General features: G+C 39.3%; 1 protein-coding gene across 9 annotated transcripts in view; it reads left to right on the top strand.

Annotated features, from left to right (window-relative positions):
• plekhg5b (pleckstrin homology domain containing, family G (with RhoGef domain) member 5b) overlaps positions 1 to 18,669 on the top strand; it is a 124,146-nt gene that overhangs the window by 72,350 nt on the left and 33,127 nt on the right. For all 9 annotated transcript variants that reach the window (XM_060937405.1, XM_060937406.1, XM_060937408.1 and 6 more), the window contains 5 exons: positions 1,347 to 1,446; positions 1,578 to 1,635; positions 4,631 to 4,722; positions 13,482 to 13,618; positions 15,213 to 15,373. In XM_060937405.1, coding sequence (XP_060793388.1) covers positions 1,347 to 1,446; positions 1,578 to 1,635; positions 4,631 to 4,722; positions 13,482 to 13,618; positions 15,213 to 15,373 — 548 coding nt within the window. The remainder of the gene's footprint in view (positions 1 to 1,346; positions 1,447 to 1,577; positions 1,636 to 4,630; positions 4,723 to 13,481; positions 13,619 to 15,212; positions 15,374 to 18,669) is intronic.

Genomic DNA, 18,669 nt, shown 5'->3' with positions numbered 1-18,669 from the left:
TGAATGTAGATGTAAATATCTTATGGCATGTTACAAAAAATAAAAAATCCGACTCCTCGTCTCCAACGTACGAGTCCGAGTCATCAGTGCTCAAGTCCAAGTCAAGTCACGAGTCCTTAAAATCAGGGCACGAGTCAGACTCGAGTACGACTAGCCTGGCTTGTAGAGAACGACTGCTTGATTTTTCACTCTAAAATAAAAATAGTAAGCTGGTGAAATATCAAAATATTGAGTAACGAGACAATTTCCAGTCATGTCTGCTGCTGAAACTAATTATGTGCTGTTTGAATTAAAGGTTTAAATGATATATACATGTCAACCTTTGGTCAATCAAACCTGTCTAACCAACCTCCGAAATCCGTATTTCCCTTATAAAATCCGTATAAGATGCAAATTAAAATAATTTACCTAAAATTTGAATGATAATTAACAATGATGTATCCCAGTTACTTTTTATTCAATATTAATAACAATAAACCTTCAGAATGAATACAAAGCTCCAATGTTTGACAAAAACACAAAGTGTTATCAGCGTAGTTACGAAGGAAATACTTCGTTGTTTGGAGACAGGTTTCACCGAGCGGCTGTTATGCGCCAGACTTCATATTAGCCACAAAGTCAGGAAAATCTGTTCGTAAAATTATGTTATAATGACCAAATACAATGAAAAGTATTTTTCCAGTCTCACCTGTGAAAGGTAATCCCATGTGATCTCGTTTGGACGGTAAACCTGTTGGTACAGTTAAACGCAGCACATGAATGAGGCATCTTTATTCTCGGCTACTGTCTAGACGCTATACCAGAGACGGCTGAAGAATCTCCACTTTGCCACATCCAATATGGCGGCGAGGATGACGTATGATTCTACGCAGAAGGCGGCGTCTATGTTTATATGTCTATGACTTCACGGTTGGCGGGATTCTCGCAATGCGGTGTGCGCATGATCAAAAGTGGAATGAAGTCTCGCTACCACAAGATACCGCGTGATTTCATAAGACTCTTTACTGGCTGTCTGTGGTGTACAGTACGTTTGTAAATGTTATGCGCTCTTTTATCATCGTGGGAATTGATTATAGCTCTAAATAAATATTGAAGTTTTTTTAAAGAATCCGTATAACTTTCTTTATACGCCCGTATACTACGTTTATTGAATCAAATCCGTATAAAATACGGACATTCCGTATAGGTTGACATGTATGATGATATATAAATTCATTATCGTCAGCAATGTGTTTTCAAACTAGGAATGATCAGCCCTGCTACTGTTAGCAAAACAGCAAGTTTGCGCACACACACACACGTACGTGTGTGCACACGCTAAAACAAGCTGGTGTGTTTTTCTACAGGTTCCATCCTGGCTCGGAATGTGTCTACTCGCTCCTGCCCCCCTCGCACCAGCCCTCCTTCTGACCCGGACGAGGAGGAGGAGGGCAGCCCAGAGAAAGGGTCAGTCTGCCTTCAATTAGGAGGGAGAACGTACCGGAACATTGCATTTCATGTGTTAAAAAGCTTAACAAACTGCTTAAACGCTTCATGAGCTGTTTTCATGGTTAACTTGTACTGTGTGTGTGTGTTAGGGAGCGTAAGGTAGTACCGATGAAGATAAGGAAGAAGCCCCGGAGACGTTACACTGATGTAAGTGCTGTGTCCTCCTGCTGTGCATTGTGGGTATTACAGGACCACTGGGACACTGTGGCTATTCAATTTAGAACAGATTTCCAAACTTCCTCCTCTTCCCAGTCTTTCTTTATCGCTGGAACGCCACCAGTTTAACGGATTTGTCCCGAGGGTCTCTGGAGGTTTCAGCGAGCATTTCAGTAAAAGTAATAAACGGCACTTTAGCATGTTTTTACTTTGTGAAATGATCACTGCTGTAATTACGGTTCTAGATTTTACCGCCGTTCTGCAAATGATTTGGTGTTCTCACTTTTCTAACTATTAACATGTCTTCCTTTCTACTTTACGTTCATTTAGTTTTCTCTTCGCTTTCTTTTCCTCTCGTCTGCTTTCCTCCTCCGTTCCTTTCTACCCATCTTTCGCCTCCTTCCTGTCTTTCCTTCCATTATTTCTGTTGTCTTTCTTTCCTTTCTACCTTCGTTTGCCTTCTCTACGCTTCCTTTCTTCCTTTTCCTTTTTCCTCCTTACATTTCTACCTTTCTCATCCTGTCCTTTCTTTGTTTCATATCTTTTGTCTTCTGTTCCTTTTTCCTTTTCCTTTCTATCCTGTTCTTCGTTTCCTTTCTTTCTGGTGTCGTCTTGTCCTTTTCAGTTTTTCTCTACCTTCCCTTTCTTACCTTAATTTCTTTCCTTTCTCCTCCATTATTTTCTCAAGATCACCCCGTATTTTTTCTTCTTCTGCCTTTCCTTTCTTCCTTTTCTCTTGCCCTTCCTTTCCTTCCTACCTTCATTTGCCTTCTCTTAATTTTCTTTCTCTGTCTGTTCCTTTCCATTCTGTTTCATACCATCTATTCCTTTTCTCTTTCTTTCCATTCTGTATTTAATACTTTTTTCTATTCTGTATTTAATACCTTCTATTCCCTTTCTTTCTTTCTTTCTTTCTTTCTTTCTTTCTTTCTTTCTTTCTTTCTTTCTTTCTTTCTTTCTTTCTTTCTTTCTTTTTCTGTATTGCATACTTTCTATTCCTTTTCTTTCTTTCTTTCTTTCTTTCTTTCTTTCTTTCTTTCTTTCTTTCTTTCTTTCTTTCTTTCTTTCTTTCTTTTACTTTATTTCATGCCTTCTTTCTTTTTCTGTATTGCATACTTTCTATTCCTTTTCTTTCTTTCTTTCTTTCTTTCTTTCTTTCTTTCTTTCTTTCTTTCTTTCTTTCTTTCTTTCTTTCTTTCTTTCTTTCTTTCTTTCTTTCTTTCTTTCTTTCTTTATTTCATGCCTTCTTTCTTTTTCTGTATTGCATACTTTCTATTCCTTTTCTTTCTTTCTTTCTTTCTTTCTTTCTTTCTTTCTTTCTTTCTTTCTTTTTCTGTATTGCATACTTTCTATTCCTTTTCTTTCTTTCTTTCTTTCTTTCTTTCTTTCTTTCTTTCTTTCTTTCTTTCTTTCTTTTTCTGTATTGCATACTTTCTATTCCTTTTCTTTCTTTCTTTCTTTCTTTCTTTCTTTCTTTCTTTCTTTCTTTCTTTCTTTCTTTCTTTCTTTCTTTCTTTCTTTCTTTCTTTCTTTCTTTCTTTCTTTCTTTCTTTCTTTCTTTCTTTCTTTCTTTCTTTTACTTTATTTCATGCCTTCTTTCTTTTTCTGTATTGCATACTTTCTATTCCTTTTCTTTCTTTCTTTCTTTCTTTCTTTCTTTCTTTCTTTCTTTCTTTTTCTGTATTGCATACCTTCTATTCCTTTTCTTTTTTCTTTCTTTTTCTTTATTTCATGCCTTCTATTCCTTTTCTTTTTTTCTTTCTTTTTCTTTATTTCATGCCTTTCTTTTTCTGTATTGCATACCTTTTTCTTTCTTTCTCTTTATTTCATGCCTTCTTTCTTTTTCTGTATTGCATACCTTTTTCTTTCTTTCTCTTTATTTCATGCCTTCTTTCTTTTTCTGTATTGCATACCTTTTTCTTTCTTTCTTTCTTTCTTTCTTTCTTTCTTTCTTTCTTTCTTTCTTTTTCTTTCTTTCTCTTTATTTCATGCCTTCTTTCTTTTTCTGTATTGCATACCTTCTTTCTTTCGTTTGTTCATTTTTTCTTTTTTCTTTCTCTTTCTGTATTGCATACCTTCTATTCCTTTATGTATTTCATACCCTTTCTGTCTGTCTGTCTGTCTGTCTGTATTTCATACCTTCTATTCCTTTTCTCTTCTTTACTGTTCATTTCCTTTCAGTTTTTCTCGACCTTTCTTTTCCGACAGTCTAAATATTTGCCTGGACTTATGGCCAGCTCTCAAATGTCTTTTTAAGAATGTTGCCATACATCTGTCTACTTCTGCAGGCTTTCAAAATATCACTATGTTTTAGCCACAACACGTAATTTAGCAGCTAATGAGCTGTAACTTGCGTTAAACTGTAACTGCTAATAGCGTTTATCACCTGGAATTCAAACATTACTTCAATAAAAGGCAAATCTAAGGCATAATAAAGTGATGTATGTAGGCTCGACTGAAGCAGTAATGTTTTTGTAACGTCCTGTTTGGGAAACGCTGCTGAAATAAAACTGGAGAGAATTTAAACGAGATGTTTGTGGATTAAGCCTCGTTTTTGGCTAAATGAAAGTGTCAGTTGATGCACTGTTAAAAATCCTGTTCAGTCTTGGACTTTATCCAGGTTTAGGAAGTTGGCTGCTGCTGTTTGCCAGCTGCTCTTTGTCATCATTTGTTTACACGAGAGTGTGTCCAGCTCTCTCTGGTTTTAATATGGCTTGCTTATATTGCAAAAGCATCCATCAGTAGCTTCGACTAAAACAGCTGCCATGTTTGTGTGGGGTTTTTTTCCGCTGAGCTCATTGTCAACAGTAACTACTTGGCTTAATAAACCGGAAACGACCGGCATCTCCGAGTCATGTCCAGCTCAGGACATGGTGCTTTAATTAGTGACAGCGATAATGACGGCAGCACTGCAGCTTGGTTATACAGTATGTCTGACTGAACTGGAATGATTCATCTGTTCTATTGGGAATGTCGCCCCCTGCAGGACCCAACCAAAGAGTGCTTCACTCTCAAATTTGACCTGAACGTCGACGTAGACACGGAGATCGTTCCTGCCGTGAAAAAGAAGACACTGAGGTGAGTCAGGGTGGAAAGTTTCAAACATAGACATCTCCATGGATTAATCATCTTCTAAAAAACACAGACTATAATGTAGCCCACATGTCATGACAAGAAGTCACCAGTTAGGCTGATGTACAGTGGTGCTTGAAAGTTTGTGAACCCTTTTGAATTTTCTATATTTCTGCATAAATATAACTTAAAACAACATCAGATTTTCACACAAGTCCTAAAAGTAGATAAAGAGAACCCAGTTAAACAAATGAGACAAAAATATTATACTTGGTCATTTATTTATTGAGGAAAATGATCCAATATTACATATCTGTGAGTGGCAAAAGTATGTGAACCTCTCGGATTAGCAGTTAATTTGAAGGTGAAATTAGAGTCAGGTGTTTTCAATCAATGGGATGACAATCAGGTGTGAGTGGGCACCCTGTTTTATTTAAAGAACAGGGATCTATCAAAGTCTGATCTTCACAGCACATGTTTGTGGAAGTGTATCATGGCACGAACAAAGGAGATTTCTGAGGACCTCAGAAAAAGCATTGTTGATGCTCATCAGGCTGGAAAAGGTTACAAAACCATCTCTAAAGAGTTTGGACTCCACCAATCCACAGTCAGACAGATTGTGTACAAATGGAGGAAATTCAAGACCACTGTTACCCTCCCCAGGAGTGGTCAAATAACAATGATCACTCCAAGAGCAAGGCGTGTAATAGTCGGCGAGGTCACAAAGGACCCCAGGGTAACTTCTAAGCAACTGAAGGCCTCTCTCACATTGGCTAATGTTAATGTTCATGAGTCCACCATCAGGAGAACACTGAACAGCAATGGTGTGCATGGCAGGGTTGCAAGGAGAAAGCCACTGCTCTCCAAAAAGAACATTTGCTGCCTGTCTGCAGTTTGCTAAAGAGCACGTGGACAAGCCAGAAGGCTATTGGAAAAATGTTTTGTAGACGGATGAGACCAAAATAGAACTTTTTGGTTTAAATGAGAAGTGTTATGTTTGGAAAAAGGAAAACACTGCATTCCAGCATAAGAACCTTATCCCATCTGTGAAACATGGTGGTGGTAGTCTCATGGTTTGGGCCTGTTTTGCTGCATCTGGGCCAGGACGGCTTGCCATCATTGATGGAACAATGAATTCTGAATGATACCAGCGAATTCTAAAGGAAAATGTCAGCACATCTGTCCATGAACTGAATCTCAAGAGAAGGTGGGTCATGCAGCAAGACAACGACCCTAAGCACACAAGTCGTTCTACCAAAGAATGGTTAAAGAAGAATAAAGTTAATGTTTTGGAATGGCCAAGTCAAAGTCCTGACTTTAATCCAATCGAAATGTTGTGGAAGGACCTGAAGCGAGCAGTTCATGTGAGGAAACCCACCAACATCCCAGAGTTGAAGCTGTTCTGTATGGAGGAATGGGCTAAAATTCCTCCAAGCCGGTGTGCAGGGCTGATCAACAGTTACCGGAAACATTTAGTTGCAGTTATTGCTGCACAAGGGGGTCACACCAGATACTGAAAGCAAAGGTTCACATACTTTTGCCACTCACAGACATGTAATATTGGATCATTTTCCTCAATAAATAAATGACCAAGCATACTATTTTTGTCTCATTTGTTTAACTGGGTTCTCTTTATCTACTTTTAGGACTTGTGTGAAAGTCTGATGATGTTTTAGGTCATTTTTATGCAGAAATATAGAAAATTCTAAAGGGTTCACAAACATTCAAGCACCACTGTAAGCTTTTTCACTTGGACAGTGGGGGGAATAAGTATTCAGGTACCTCTGTTATTTAATCAACAAATTATACAAATGACAGTGTAATTTTGCACTTGAGCAAAAAAGATATACAGGGTGTTTCAAAAAAGGTGATGGTATTTGAGATGTAAATATCCCAGAAACTACATAGTCTAGGCAAGTGAAGCTGAACAGGCTTAATGCTGAGCAGTATAAGATTTATTCCTCAAAATTTGAACGAGGAATTCAAAAGGAATGTGGATTCCATGAACGATTTCACAAATTTCCAATATGTGCATTAGGGTGGTCCCAAAATTTATTTATTTTTTTTTTTTTTTAGGATTTTGTTACGACCACCTTACCTTTTTTTTTTTTTTTTTTTTTTTTTTTTTAACACATTGCCTAAAAGAAGTTATTGTGCAAAATTTGGTTAAGATTGAACAATGTTTAGAGGTGCCACAAAGCCATTAAAGTTTTCACTCAAGACACAATATAAAATAATGTGGCTTATTAACTGTTTCATATTAATACAAACAATACAGTAATATAACTTCCTGTGTTCAAAGTAACAATAGCTATTACTTGTCTGTGATGTTCTAAACCCTTCGGTATTATGGTATCTTGTGGAGATAAAAGAACACACTAAGGACTTCCCTAGCAGAAGGAAGCTTTCTCCCAGACAGTTCCTTGGAAGTGGGACCAATTAACCAAACATGTACCCTGTCCACACTAGGGATTTTGTACCGATACGAAACTACTTTCGTACCGCAACACCTCTCCACACTAGCAACTATACCGGTACTGTAGCGGTATAACTGTATCGGTACTGCTGTGTTCACACTTATACCGATACGAAAGTGGTATAACTGTATCGATACAAAGTATACCGGTACAGTTTAGTGCATCTGTCCACACTAGCGAGAAATGTTTGCGGTTTTCTTTCGCGTGCGTGAAATGTTTCCGTGGTTACCGAGTAACTTCCTTCCGAGAATATATGGCATCCGTTATTTCGAGATCTCGAGAAAACAAAACGATTATTTCATGATCTCAGCTGGATCACTGTATCTCCATCGGTAGAGACGAAGCCGGGCCAGTCTTCTGTGGAGGTGCCGCGGACTAATTTTGAAATGATCCCTTATTAAAAGTTGCGTCTATACAGAATGAGAAATAGCCCCAAAGTCAGCATATCACAAGTCTCTTGGCGCACCTGAATGAACCATTTCTCAGCTGTTTACTCGAGATCATGAAATAATTTTGTTTTCTCGAGATCATGGAATAACGGTTTTGTTTTCTCGAGATCTCGAATTAGTTGTTGTGTTGTTTTCTCGAGATCCTGAATTAATGATGTCATTATCTCGGGATAACAAGGTGAATAAAAAAAGGATTATATGAAGGGCCTCTCTCGGCTTCCGTACGGATGAAACAACGTGTGTGTGCTTTTTGTTGTCAGTGTACAATCTGTATTTCTGGTGGTCATTTATTCAGTCGAATCGTATAAAACGCGCGAGGCAGTTGAGAAAGAAACAAACGAATCTCCGTTCTTCACTATTTTATTCAGAGAAGACATCGATTGAGTTGTGTGACTTTGTGCATGCGCATTATATTTGTATCGATACAGAGCCGCTTCATCTGTCCACACTACAGCGAAGCGCTACAGTACCGATACTGTACTGGTACGAAACCCATACATTTGTGGGTTTCGTACCGATACAGTTATACCGCTACAGTACCGGTATAGTTGCTAGTGTGGACAGGTGTTGCGGTACGAAAGTAGTATCGTATCGGTACAAAATCCCTAGTGTGGACAGGGTATACAAAACCCACAAATGTATGGGTTTCGTACCGGTACAGTATCGGTACTGTAGCGCTTCGCTGTAGTGTGGACAGATGAAGCGGCTCTGTATCGATACAAATATAATGCGCATGCGCAATGAACCATTCCTACGTCTTCCGGGTTATTCATACAATACAATACGCCCGCACTTTCCAGCTGTAAAATGGCTCAAAACGACCGTGGAGCTACATGGAGCAAAGAAAGGGGGGAGGAAGAGGGGGAAAAGGGAGGAGAGAAAGGGAGGGGAAGAGAAGGAAAGAGGGAGAAAGTGAGGGGGGAGAAAGGGAGATTTGTTTTCTTTGTTTCTTTCCCAACTGCCTTGCGCGTTTTATACGATTCGACTGAATAAATGACCACCAGAAATACAGACTGTACACTGACAACAAAAAGCACACACACGTTGTTTCATCTGCCATATTCTCGGAAGGAAGTTACTCGGTAACCACGGAAACATTTCGCGCACGCACATTTCAACTACCGTGAAAGAAAACCGCAAACATTTCTCGCTAGTGTGGACAGATGCACTAAACTGTACCGGTATACTTTGTATCGATACAGTTATACCACTTTCGTACCGGTATAAGTGTGAACACAGCAATAATTGTCCTTTCTGGTTTTGTGCTTTGCGCCACCGGTACTACTTGTATTACTGTTGCTAGCCATCTGAAAAACATAGAAAGAAAAACATTCACAACTTCATCAGCATATTACGATCAGTGCTCATTGTTTAAGAACCCCTTAGTGCATGAAAGTTAACCTTCTATCAGTCTATAAACTCTTCCTGCCTCTTCTTTTTCATAGAAGTGGTATATTCCCTCTAGAACTGTGACTTTTTGGGGGTTTGAGATCTTCTCTGCAACAGTCTACGCACCAACTAATGTTAATGGCTTAACCCGATTTGCAACCTCGTGTGGCACCTCTAAATATTAACCAATTTTTCTGAAAATTTGCTTGTTGCCTTCTTTTAGCCTATGTAAAAAAAAAAAAAATGGTAGGGTGGTCGGAATGTTTTGGTAAAAAAAAAAAATTTTCCCATGCATTTCGGGACCACCCTAATGTGCGCCGCCTGAGACACGGCACACGTCAAGTCAGTAGTCCAGCTCCTGCTAAACACGCTGCAGCATGTCTTTGGTAACAGTCTTTTCTGGTAGCAGTGCATTTTTAGAGCATTCGCTCATAAATGCACGCTGCACGGTCTTGTTCGACGATGTTCGAGCGTACTCTAACACTCCTTTTCTTTTCCAGCGAATGGCATTTCTATACCTAAAAAGATAAAAAGATTAAACATAAAATTTTGACCGGTTTCCACACATGCTGTCAAAATTTGAGGTCAGTTGAACGAGAACTGGCAAAGTTATTAGATTGTGAAATGATATCAAACTTTTTGAAACACCCTGTATGATGTTAAGTAAAAAACGAAGAGATTTTGAAAAAGCTAAATTGATAAGGAAAAAGTAGGCATGTCAATTTGATTCATGATCTTTTTTTTTGGGGGGGGGATAGATAAATAAATAAATAAAAAGCAACATTTATTTTCCTATTCCATTTTCTGAATATAGCCAACAATAATTTTTTTGCCCACATTTTAAAGGTTGGCGTAAAACATAACAGCGCATCAACTAAAATATTCCTTTTATTAAAAATAAATTAATAACAAATCAGCTTTTTCTTATGAACATTTGTTCTGCCTCCGTTTTCTTCTCTTTTCTTTATCGACTTTACAGAGAGCTGTGATTTCTACAACCCCGATTCCAAAAAAGTTGGGACAAAGTACAAATTGTAAATAAAAACGGAATGCAATGATGTGGAAGTTTCAAAATTCCATCTTTTATTCAGAATAGAACATAGATGACATATCAAATGTTTAAACTGAGAAAATGTATCATTTAAAGAGAAAAATTAGGTGATTTTAAATTTCATGACAACAACACATCTCAAAGTTGGGACAAGGCCATATTTACCACTGTGAGACATCCCCTTTTCTCTTTACAACAGTCTGTAAACGTCTGGGGACTGAGGAGACAAGTTGCTCAAGTTTAGGGATAGGAATGTTAACCCATTCTTGTCTAATGTAGGATTCTAGTTGCTCAACTGACTTAGGTCTTTTTTTGTCGTATCTTCCATTTTATGATGCGCCAAATGTTTTCTATGGGTGAAAGATCTGGACTGCAGGCTGGCCAGTTCAGTACCCGGACCCTTCTTCTACGCAGCCATGATGCTGTAATTGATGCAGTATGTGGTTTGGCATTGTCATGTTGGAAAATGCAAGGTCTTCCCTGAAAGAGACGTCGTCTGGATGGGAGCATATGTTGCTCTAGAACCTGGATATACCTTTCAGCATTGATGGTGTCTTTCCAGATGTGTAAGCTGCCCATGCCACACGCCACTAATGCAACCCCATACCATCAGAGATGCAGGCTTCTGAACTGAGCGCTGATAACAACTTGGGTCGTCCTTCTCCTCTTTAGTCCGAATGACACGACGTCCCTGATTTCCATAAAGAACTTCACATTTTGATTCGTCTGACCACAGAACAGTTTTCCACTTTGCCACAGTCCATTTTAAATGAGCCTTGGCCCAGAGAAGACGTCTGCGCTTCTGGATCATGTTTAGATACGGCTTCTTCTTTGAACTATAGAGTTTTAGCTGGCAACGGCGGATGGCACGGTGAATTGTGTTCACAGATAATGTTCTCTGGAAATATTCCTGAGCCCATTTTGTGATTTCCAATACAGAAGCATGCCTGTATGTGATGCAGTGCCGTCTAAGGGCCCGAAGATCACGGGCACCCAGTATGGTTTTCCGGCCTTGACCCTTACTCACAGAGATTCTTCCAGATTCTCTGAATCTTTTGATGATATTATGCACTGTAGATGATATGTTCAAACTCTTTGCAATTTTACACTGTCGAACTCCTTTCTGATATTGCTCCACTATTTGTCAGCACAGTATTAGGGGGATTGGTGATCCTCTTCCCATCTTTACTTCTGAGAGCTGCTGCCACTCCAAGATGCTCTTTTTATACCCAGTCATGTTAATGACCTATTGCCAATTGACCTAATGAGTTGCAATTTGGTCCTCCAGCTGTTCCTTTTTTGTACCTTTAACTTTTCCAGCCTCTTATTGCCCCTGTCCCAACTTTTTTGAGATGTGTTGCTGTCATGAAATTTCAAATGAGCCAATATTTGGCATGAAATTTCAAAATGTCTCACTTTCGACATTTGATATGTTCTCTATGTTCTATTGTGAATACAATATCAGTTTTTGAGATTTGTAAATTATTGCATTCCGTTTTTATTTACAATTTGTACTTTGTCCCAACTTTTTTGGAATCGGGGTTGTAGTTAAATGTATTTGTACAGTCTGTCACACAACAGCTCTTTCCCATTTTGGATCTGTTTTTTTTTTTCCTTTCCTCTGTGTGTGTGTGTGTGTGTGTGTGTGTGTGTGTGTGTGTGTGTGTGTGTGTGTGTTTTCGTGGCGTTAGAATTGTGACTTCCGCTTAGGGTGAAGTGCCGTGCGTAAAATTGTATCGCAATTTATCATCACGTCTATCATTTCATGCATACTAAAAGGTGGTAGCTATACTAGTTGCGTAATAACATTTGTTGAGGTGGTTAACTAGTTAGGGCTTTGCTGAGGCTTTGTAATTTTTTTTTTTGTGGCTACTGCTTCATAGAGGCCGGAGCCACTAGGTCATCGTGTTGTAAGAATAAGTGTAACACTTGCGCACTAGTAGCAAGGTAACACTTAATAGGTGTTCCGATTAAAATGACCGGTGAGTGTATACAATTCGGTTCACCATTCGAAATAAATGGACTAGACTAAAGAAATCGCTCTCAGGCGTGTTTATGGGAAAGGGAGTTCTGATTGTAAAGTATACTCCAGGTCATCCCCCTTTCCTCACCGTCTTCGGCCAGTTGTCCCAAGTGTGATGCAGATGTGACGCACTTCCGAGTTGTTACAGGAAGTTGTCGAAAAGAGTATTGAGACCAGTGAGCTCTAGTGCCGGGCGTTTTCCAGGAAATAAGAGTTTGGGTCATGGTGACAGCGTGTGTATGTCAGCCTCGGTTCGGAGTTTTCAGTTTCGAAATGTGTAAGAGGTAAGAGTAGAATGATATAAAGAACAGACACTTGGTATATTTTACTTCTGTGATTTTTTTTTTTTTTTTTTTTAAATTGTTCATTTTTGGATTACGCTTCATTTTTATGGCTACTGCCTCATAGAGTAAATATATATGCTATATTTACTGTCTGGACATGGGATCAGAAAACTATTTTATTTATAAGCAGTAGCCACATGTACCCAATGGGTACATTTCATCTGTCTGTCTCTTTATTTATTTATTTAGGTTCAAGTGTTGTTTAATGGCGGCACGGTGGTGTAGTGGTTAGAACGGTCACCTCACAGCAAGAAGGTTCTGGGTTCGAACCCAGCGGCCGGCGAGGGCCTTTCTGTGTAGAGTTTGCATGTTCTCCCCGTGTCTGCGTGGGTTTCCTCTGGGTGCTCTGGTTTCCCCCACAGTCCAAAGACGTGCGGTTAGGTTAATATGGGGGACAGTCTTGGGCTGAGGTGCCCTTGAGCGAGGCACCTAACCCGCAACTGCTCCCCGGGCGCTGTTAGCATGGCTGCCCACTGCTCTGGGTATGTGTGCGTGCTCATTGCTCATGTGTGTGTTCACTGCTTCAGATGGGTTAAATGCAGAGAGGAATTTCATGAGTGTGTGATGAATAAAGTTGTTCTTTCTTTCTCTTTCTTTTCTTTCTTTTTCTCTTTCGTTCTGTCTGTCTGTCCCTGAGAACTTTAGGAAGCTCCTTCACCGCGATTATTATTTATTGTGTGAAATCTTCCCATCCAGTGTCATTTGCAGGAGAACCTTGTTTTAGTCATATAGTAGAGTCATAAGACATCGTGTGGCAATTTGAAGTAGATAGATATACCGTATGCACAGGAAGTCAAATAACAAAAAAAAAAAAAAAACCCTGAATATTTATTTTCGCTCACTGAAGATGCCTCCTTTCCTTTGATCATTATTAAGTTGACAATTTTGATTCCAAGTTTGGAGACCAGGTCAACACTGGCACAAATGCCAAGATGGTGAGATTCTGCACCATCCGAGCATGTGAAAACGTCTCTCTTATTCTGACTGTTTGCTATTTTGAGTGCTTCCCTAATGTTTCGTCTGTCCGTGTAGAGAGATTCTCGGGCCTGTTTTTGAGCGCAAGGGAATTGAGCTGTCTCGAGTTGACTTGTTCCTGGACCAGTCCAACACCCCCCTGTCGCTCAGCTTCGAGGCCTATCCTTTTGGAGGACACTACATTAAAGTTAAAGGTAAGGTTTAACCTCCAGCGTGGTGCTCAGATTAGAGGAGGTTACAATCCCTACTGCTTACACTACCGTTCAAAAGTTTGGGGTCACTTCGAAATGTCCTTATTTTTGAAAGAAAAGCACTGTTCTTTTCAACGAAGATCACTTTAAACTAATCAGAAATGCACTCTATACATTGCTAATGTGGTAAATGACTATTCTAGCTGCAAATGTCTGGTTTTTGGTGCAATATCTCCATAGGTGTATAGAGGCCCATTTCCAGCAACTATCACTCCAGTGTTCTAATGGTACAATGTGTTTGCTCATTGCCTCAGAAGGCTAATGGATGATTAGAAAACCCTTGTACAATCATGTTAGCACAGCTGAAAACAGTTGAGCTCTTTAGAGAAGCTATAAAACTGACCTTCCTTTGAGCAGATTGAGTTTCTGGAGCATCACATTTGTGGGGTCGATTAAATGCTCAAAATGGCCAGAAAAATGTCTTGACTATATTTTCTATTCATTTTACAACTTATGGTGGTAAATAAAAGTGTGACTTTTCATGGAAAACACAAAATTGTCTGGGCGACCCCAAACTTTTGAACGGTAGTGTAAAGGCCAATTTATGCTGACAACCCAGTCCTTGCAGATAGCGTCTGCATAGCCCCCCCACCTTCGCAGATGCTCTGCGCGCACCTCCCAAAAATTGTGACCACCGCAGAAGCCTCTCAGACAGCGTCGCAGACAAGAGGGCTCTGATTGGTCCACTCTACATCCGCTGTACACGCACTTCCGCTTCCCTACTTTCCCGGTTTGGTTTGTTTTCACGACCGCCATTTTTAAAAACACGAGCGAAGATGGAGCAGCACGAAGAGCGGTTGATCGAGGAAGTGAGGAAGTACGTACAGCTATACGACTCCAGTTCTAGTCATTATAAGTAACTGGAGGATAAACACTCCACTAACCACACCCACCAACTACTCCTAGCGATTTCGCGACTTCGCGCCCCCTTGCGTTGTGGCGGTGAATAACATCGCGTACACCTATTACTCCCCGCTCAACGATAAATTACAACTGTCTGCGAAAAGCTACTGTATCTGCGAAAGCCATGTCGCAAGAGCATGCAGAGGCCTTAAGTGTTTCAAGCCAGATGTGTTGAACACTGAACTCCATTCATTCAAGGCATGTCTGTACAAAACCCCCAGAATCGACGCATGCTTAATCACCTGGCTTGCATCATCAGACGCGCACACACGCACGTCTGCTATGAGCTTACACTGCCTGTGTAATTATCAGCTGATGACGTAAGAGCAGAGGTTTAGATGGAATGATTAGGGACGTCAAATTAACACATTAACGGCATGTTTCAGTGTAATGTCGTCAATGCAAGCCTTTGATCCTGATCCTTCTTGGTATAATTGTGTTAAGCAGAAAGTTAGTGAATAGTTGGGTCTGAGATTTCTGCAGCTCTGAATACAAACACTCACTGATTTGATTCCTGTTCATTTGATGTCATTGTCTACTGAGTATTGACTGCACTTTAATTTATTGAACTCTCTCGAACTCACTCTTTTTCTCTGTGTGTGTGTGTGTGTGTGTGCGCGCGCGCATGTTGTAGCTCGTCCTGGCGATGAGCTGAAGGTGGAGAAGGAAGTGAAGGAGTCTCACACACTGCCCAATATGAAGATTTCAGGTGGGGGTAGTCCCTACATCCTCAACCCCTCCCATGATAAGGTTGAACAGGGCTCACTTACCCGCCAAGAGAATGTGGACATACTGGTTAGTATTACTTCTCTATGAGTTTCAATCAGGTTTTAGAAAATCTTATTCTACAGATACATGCTTACTTTATTTAACAGATTTTATTAAGAAAGAGATTGATGAAGGGAAATATTGTGGTATGATACTACTGGACCTTCGGAAGGCATTTGACACAGTCAATCATAATATTCTTTTAACTAAACTTATGGCTATGGGTTTTAGTAATGCATCTATTCAGTGGATTCAGTCATATTTGGGCGGGAGGGATCAAGTAGTAGATGTTAGTGGAACCCTTTCCAAGCCCCTTCCTCTCTCTTGTGGTGTCCCCCAGGGAAGCATTTTGGGGCCCCTGTTCTTTTTGTTGTACATTAATGATATGAAGGCAGCTTGCGACTGCAATTTGTTACTTTATGCAGATGATTCAGCTCTCTTAGTATCCCATCATAATAAAGAAGTTGTTGAGCGAACACTTAGTTCTGAACTACAGAAAGTAAGTATATGGCTAGCTGAAAATAAATCGTCCCTTCATCTAGGCAAAACTGAATCAATCTTGTTTGGATCCTGTGTAAAATTACAGAGATCACCAGGTCTGAACATTAAAGTAGGTAATATTGAAATTTTATCCAAGGACACTGTGTTGTATTTAGGATGTGTTCTTGACAGCAAAATGACAGGAGAGGGTATGGCATCCAGGGTTATTACAAAATTAAATCAGAAAATTAAATTCCTGGCAAGAATAACTAATTTTATCAACAGGGAAGCCATGGAGATTCTGGCAGGGGCCTTAGTTCAAGGACACTTTGACTATGCCTGCATCTCCTGGTACAACAACTTGCCTAAATTACTTAAAAAGAAGTTACAAACCTCTCAAAACAAATTAATCAGGTTGATTCTTAATCTACACCCACGCACCCATCTTTTACCTTGCCATTTCAGAAGCCTTAAATGGCTAACAGTAGAGGATAGAGTAACATATTTTAACCTGAATATGGTACATAGAATTATCAACAGTGAGACCCCAATCTATCTTAATTATTTTAACAGAGTAAATGAGGTGCATAGCTACTCCACAAGGAGAAGCTCCACTGATCTTGTTTTGTATAGATTCAATACGCGAATGGGTAAAAGTTCTTTTTTATATTTAGGGGCAGTCCTATGGAACAACCTACCGGACCATATTAAAAACATGGCATCCAATAGTACCTTTAAGTTAGCATTAAAAAAGTGGTTGTCTAGCAAAATGGCATAAAGGTAATTCAAATGTACTTATTTATTGTCTTTGTTGTTATGTTTGTATGTATTGCATGTTATTTTTTTTTTTTTACACATACATCGTACACCATACTGATTTTAGTTGTACACTTTTAGACATACATTTTAATTTTTTTTTTTTATGCATAAGGACCACAATGGAAATAAGTTCATCTGAGCTTTTTTGTGTTATCCTTTTGACATATGTGCAAGGTACATAAGCACCATTTACTTTTTTTTTTTTTTTTTTTTTGTATCAACCTTGAGCAGGGTCAATAAATAAAATCAAAATCAAATCAAATACTTCTGCATGTACTTGTATCAAGATCAGCACAGACCTCAAAGAAATGTGAGAAGTTGTAAGAATCTGTAATAAACAGAATAATGGACAGTTCCTCAACATTTGACCCTTATCTTGGTCTAAAGTACGCGAAACGCCCTGAATAACCAAACAACTTTTTTTAAATTGCATTTCTCGATTCAGCATAGGAAAATAAATCAATCAGTCTCATCAATATGCAAAATAATACAGCGGTGTATCATATTACACTATTTCAGGACATCCCGATTCTTAAAACGCGCTCTTGTGGCAGCCTTGAGGGCTCTGCTGAAATCGTTGAATCTGAAACCGAGAGCGCACAGCATGGAAGCTCATGTCCATTAATACAGACCTCCTTATAGCTCGCTGGAGGAGTTGTAGCACCATGTCCATCTCTGGCCTCAGCAGCAGCCAAAAACAAGGTTTGATCGATCGACAACAATCTTCATTACCCCTTATTAGTGCTGTTTGCATGTTTTGAATAGATATTCTTAAGTTTTAATAAAATAGACTGAGGCCACTGGCGACCTGAAATAAGCCTAGATGGCTAAAAACAGACATACAGATGGATGGAATCAACATTGAAACAAGATTGGTAGAGAAATTTTGTGTACCTGGGTCAACTCCTAACCGCAGACTCCAACTGTGAGAGAGAAATAGCAAGAGGTGTCTTTTTAACAAAATGCAGGCAACCCTTACTTCACACAAAAACAAGAGATTACTGAAGGGTTATGTTTGGTCTACACTTTTATATGGAGCCAAAACATGGACAATAAATAACCAAATCCCTCCCCCAAAAAAAAAAAAACACAGTTGAGGCCTTTGAGATTTGTACGGACGGAAACCGCGAGAGGCCCTTCATATAATCTTTTTTATTCACCTTGTTATCCTGAGATAACGACATGATTAATTCAGGATCTCGAGAAAACAACACAACTAATTCGAGATCTTGAGAAAACAAAACCGTTATTCCGAGATAACGACATAATTAATTCAGGATCTTGAGAAAACACAACTAATTCAAGATCTCGAGAAAACAAAACCATTATTTCGAGATCTCGCGAAAAAACAATTATTCCGTGATCTCGAGAAAACAAAACCGTTATTCCAAGATAATGACATAATTAATTCAGGATCTCGAGAAAACAACACAACTAATTCGAGATCTCGAGAAAACAAAACTGTTATCCCGAGATAACGACATAATTAATTCAAGATCTTGAGAAAACAACACAACTAATTCGAGATCTCGAGAAAACAAAACCGTTATTTCGAGATCTCGCGAAAAAACAATTATTCCGTGATCTCGAGAAAACAAAACCGTTATTCCGAGATAACGACATAATTAATTCAGGATCTCGAGAAAACACCACAACTAATTCGAGATCTCGAGAAAACAAAACCGTTATTTCGAGATCTCGCGAAAAAACAATTATTCCGTGATCTCGAGAAAACAAAACCGTTATTCCGAGATAACGACATAATTAATTCAGGATCTCGAGAAAACACCACAACTAATTCGAGATCTCGAGAAAACAAAACTTATCCCGAGATAACGACATAATTAATTCAGGATCTCGAGAAAACAACACAACTAATTCGAGATCTCGAGAAAACAAAACCGTTATTTCGAGATCTCGAGAAAACAAAACAATTATTTCATGATCTCGGCTGGATCACTGTATCTCCGTCGGTAGAGACGAAGCCGGGCCAGTGTTCTGCGGAGGTGCCGCGGACTAATTTT

This window comes from Neoarius graeffei, chromosome 13 (genome assembly GCF_027579695.1).
Source record: "Neoarius graeffei isolate fNeoGra1 chromosome 13, fNeoGra1.pri, whole genome shotgun sequence".
NCBI classification, from domain to species: Eukaryota; Metazoa; Chordata; class Actinopteri; order Siluriformes; family Ariidae; genus Neoarius; species Neoarius graeffei.
The sequence above is the reverse complement of the archived record's forward strand: the minus strand, read 5'-3'. Positions and strand labels throughout refer to the sequence as shown.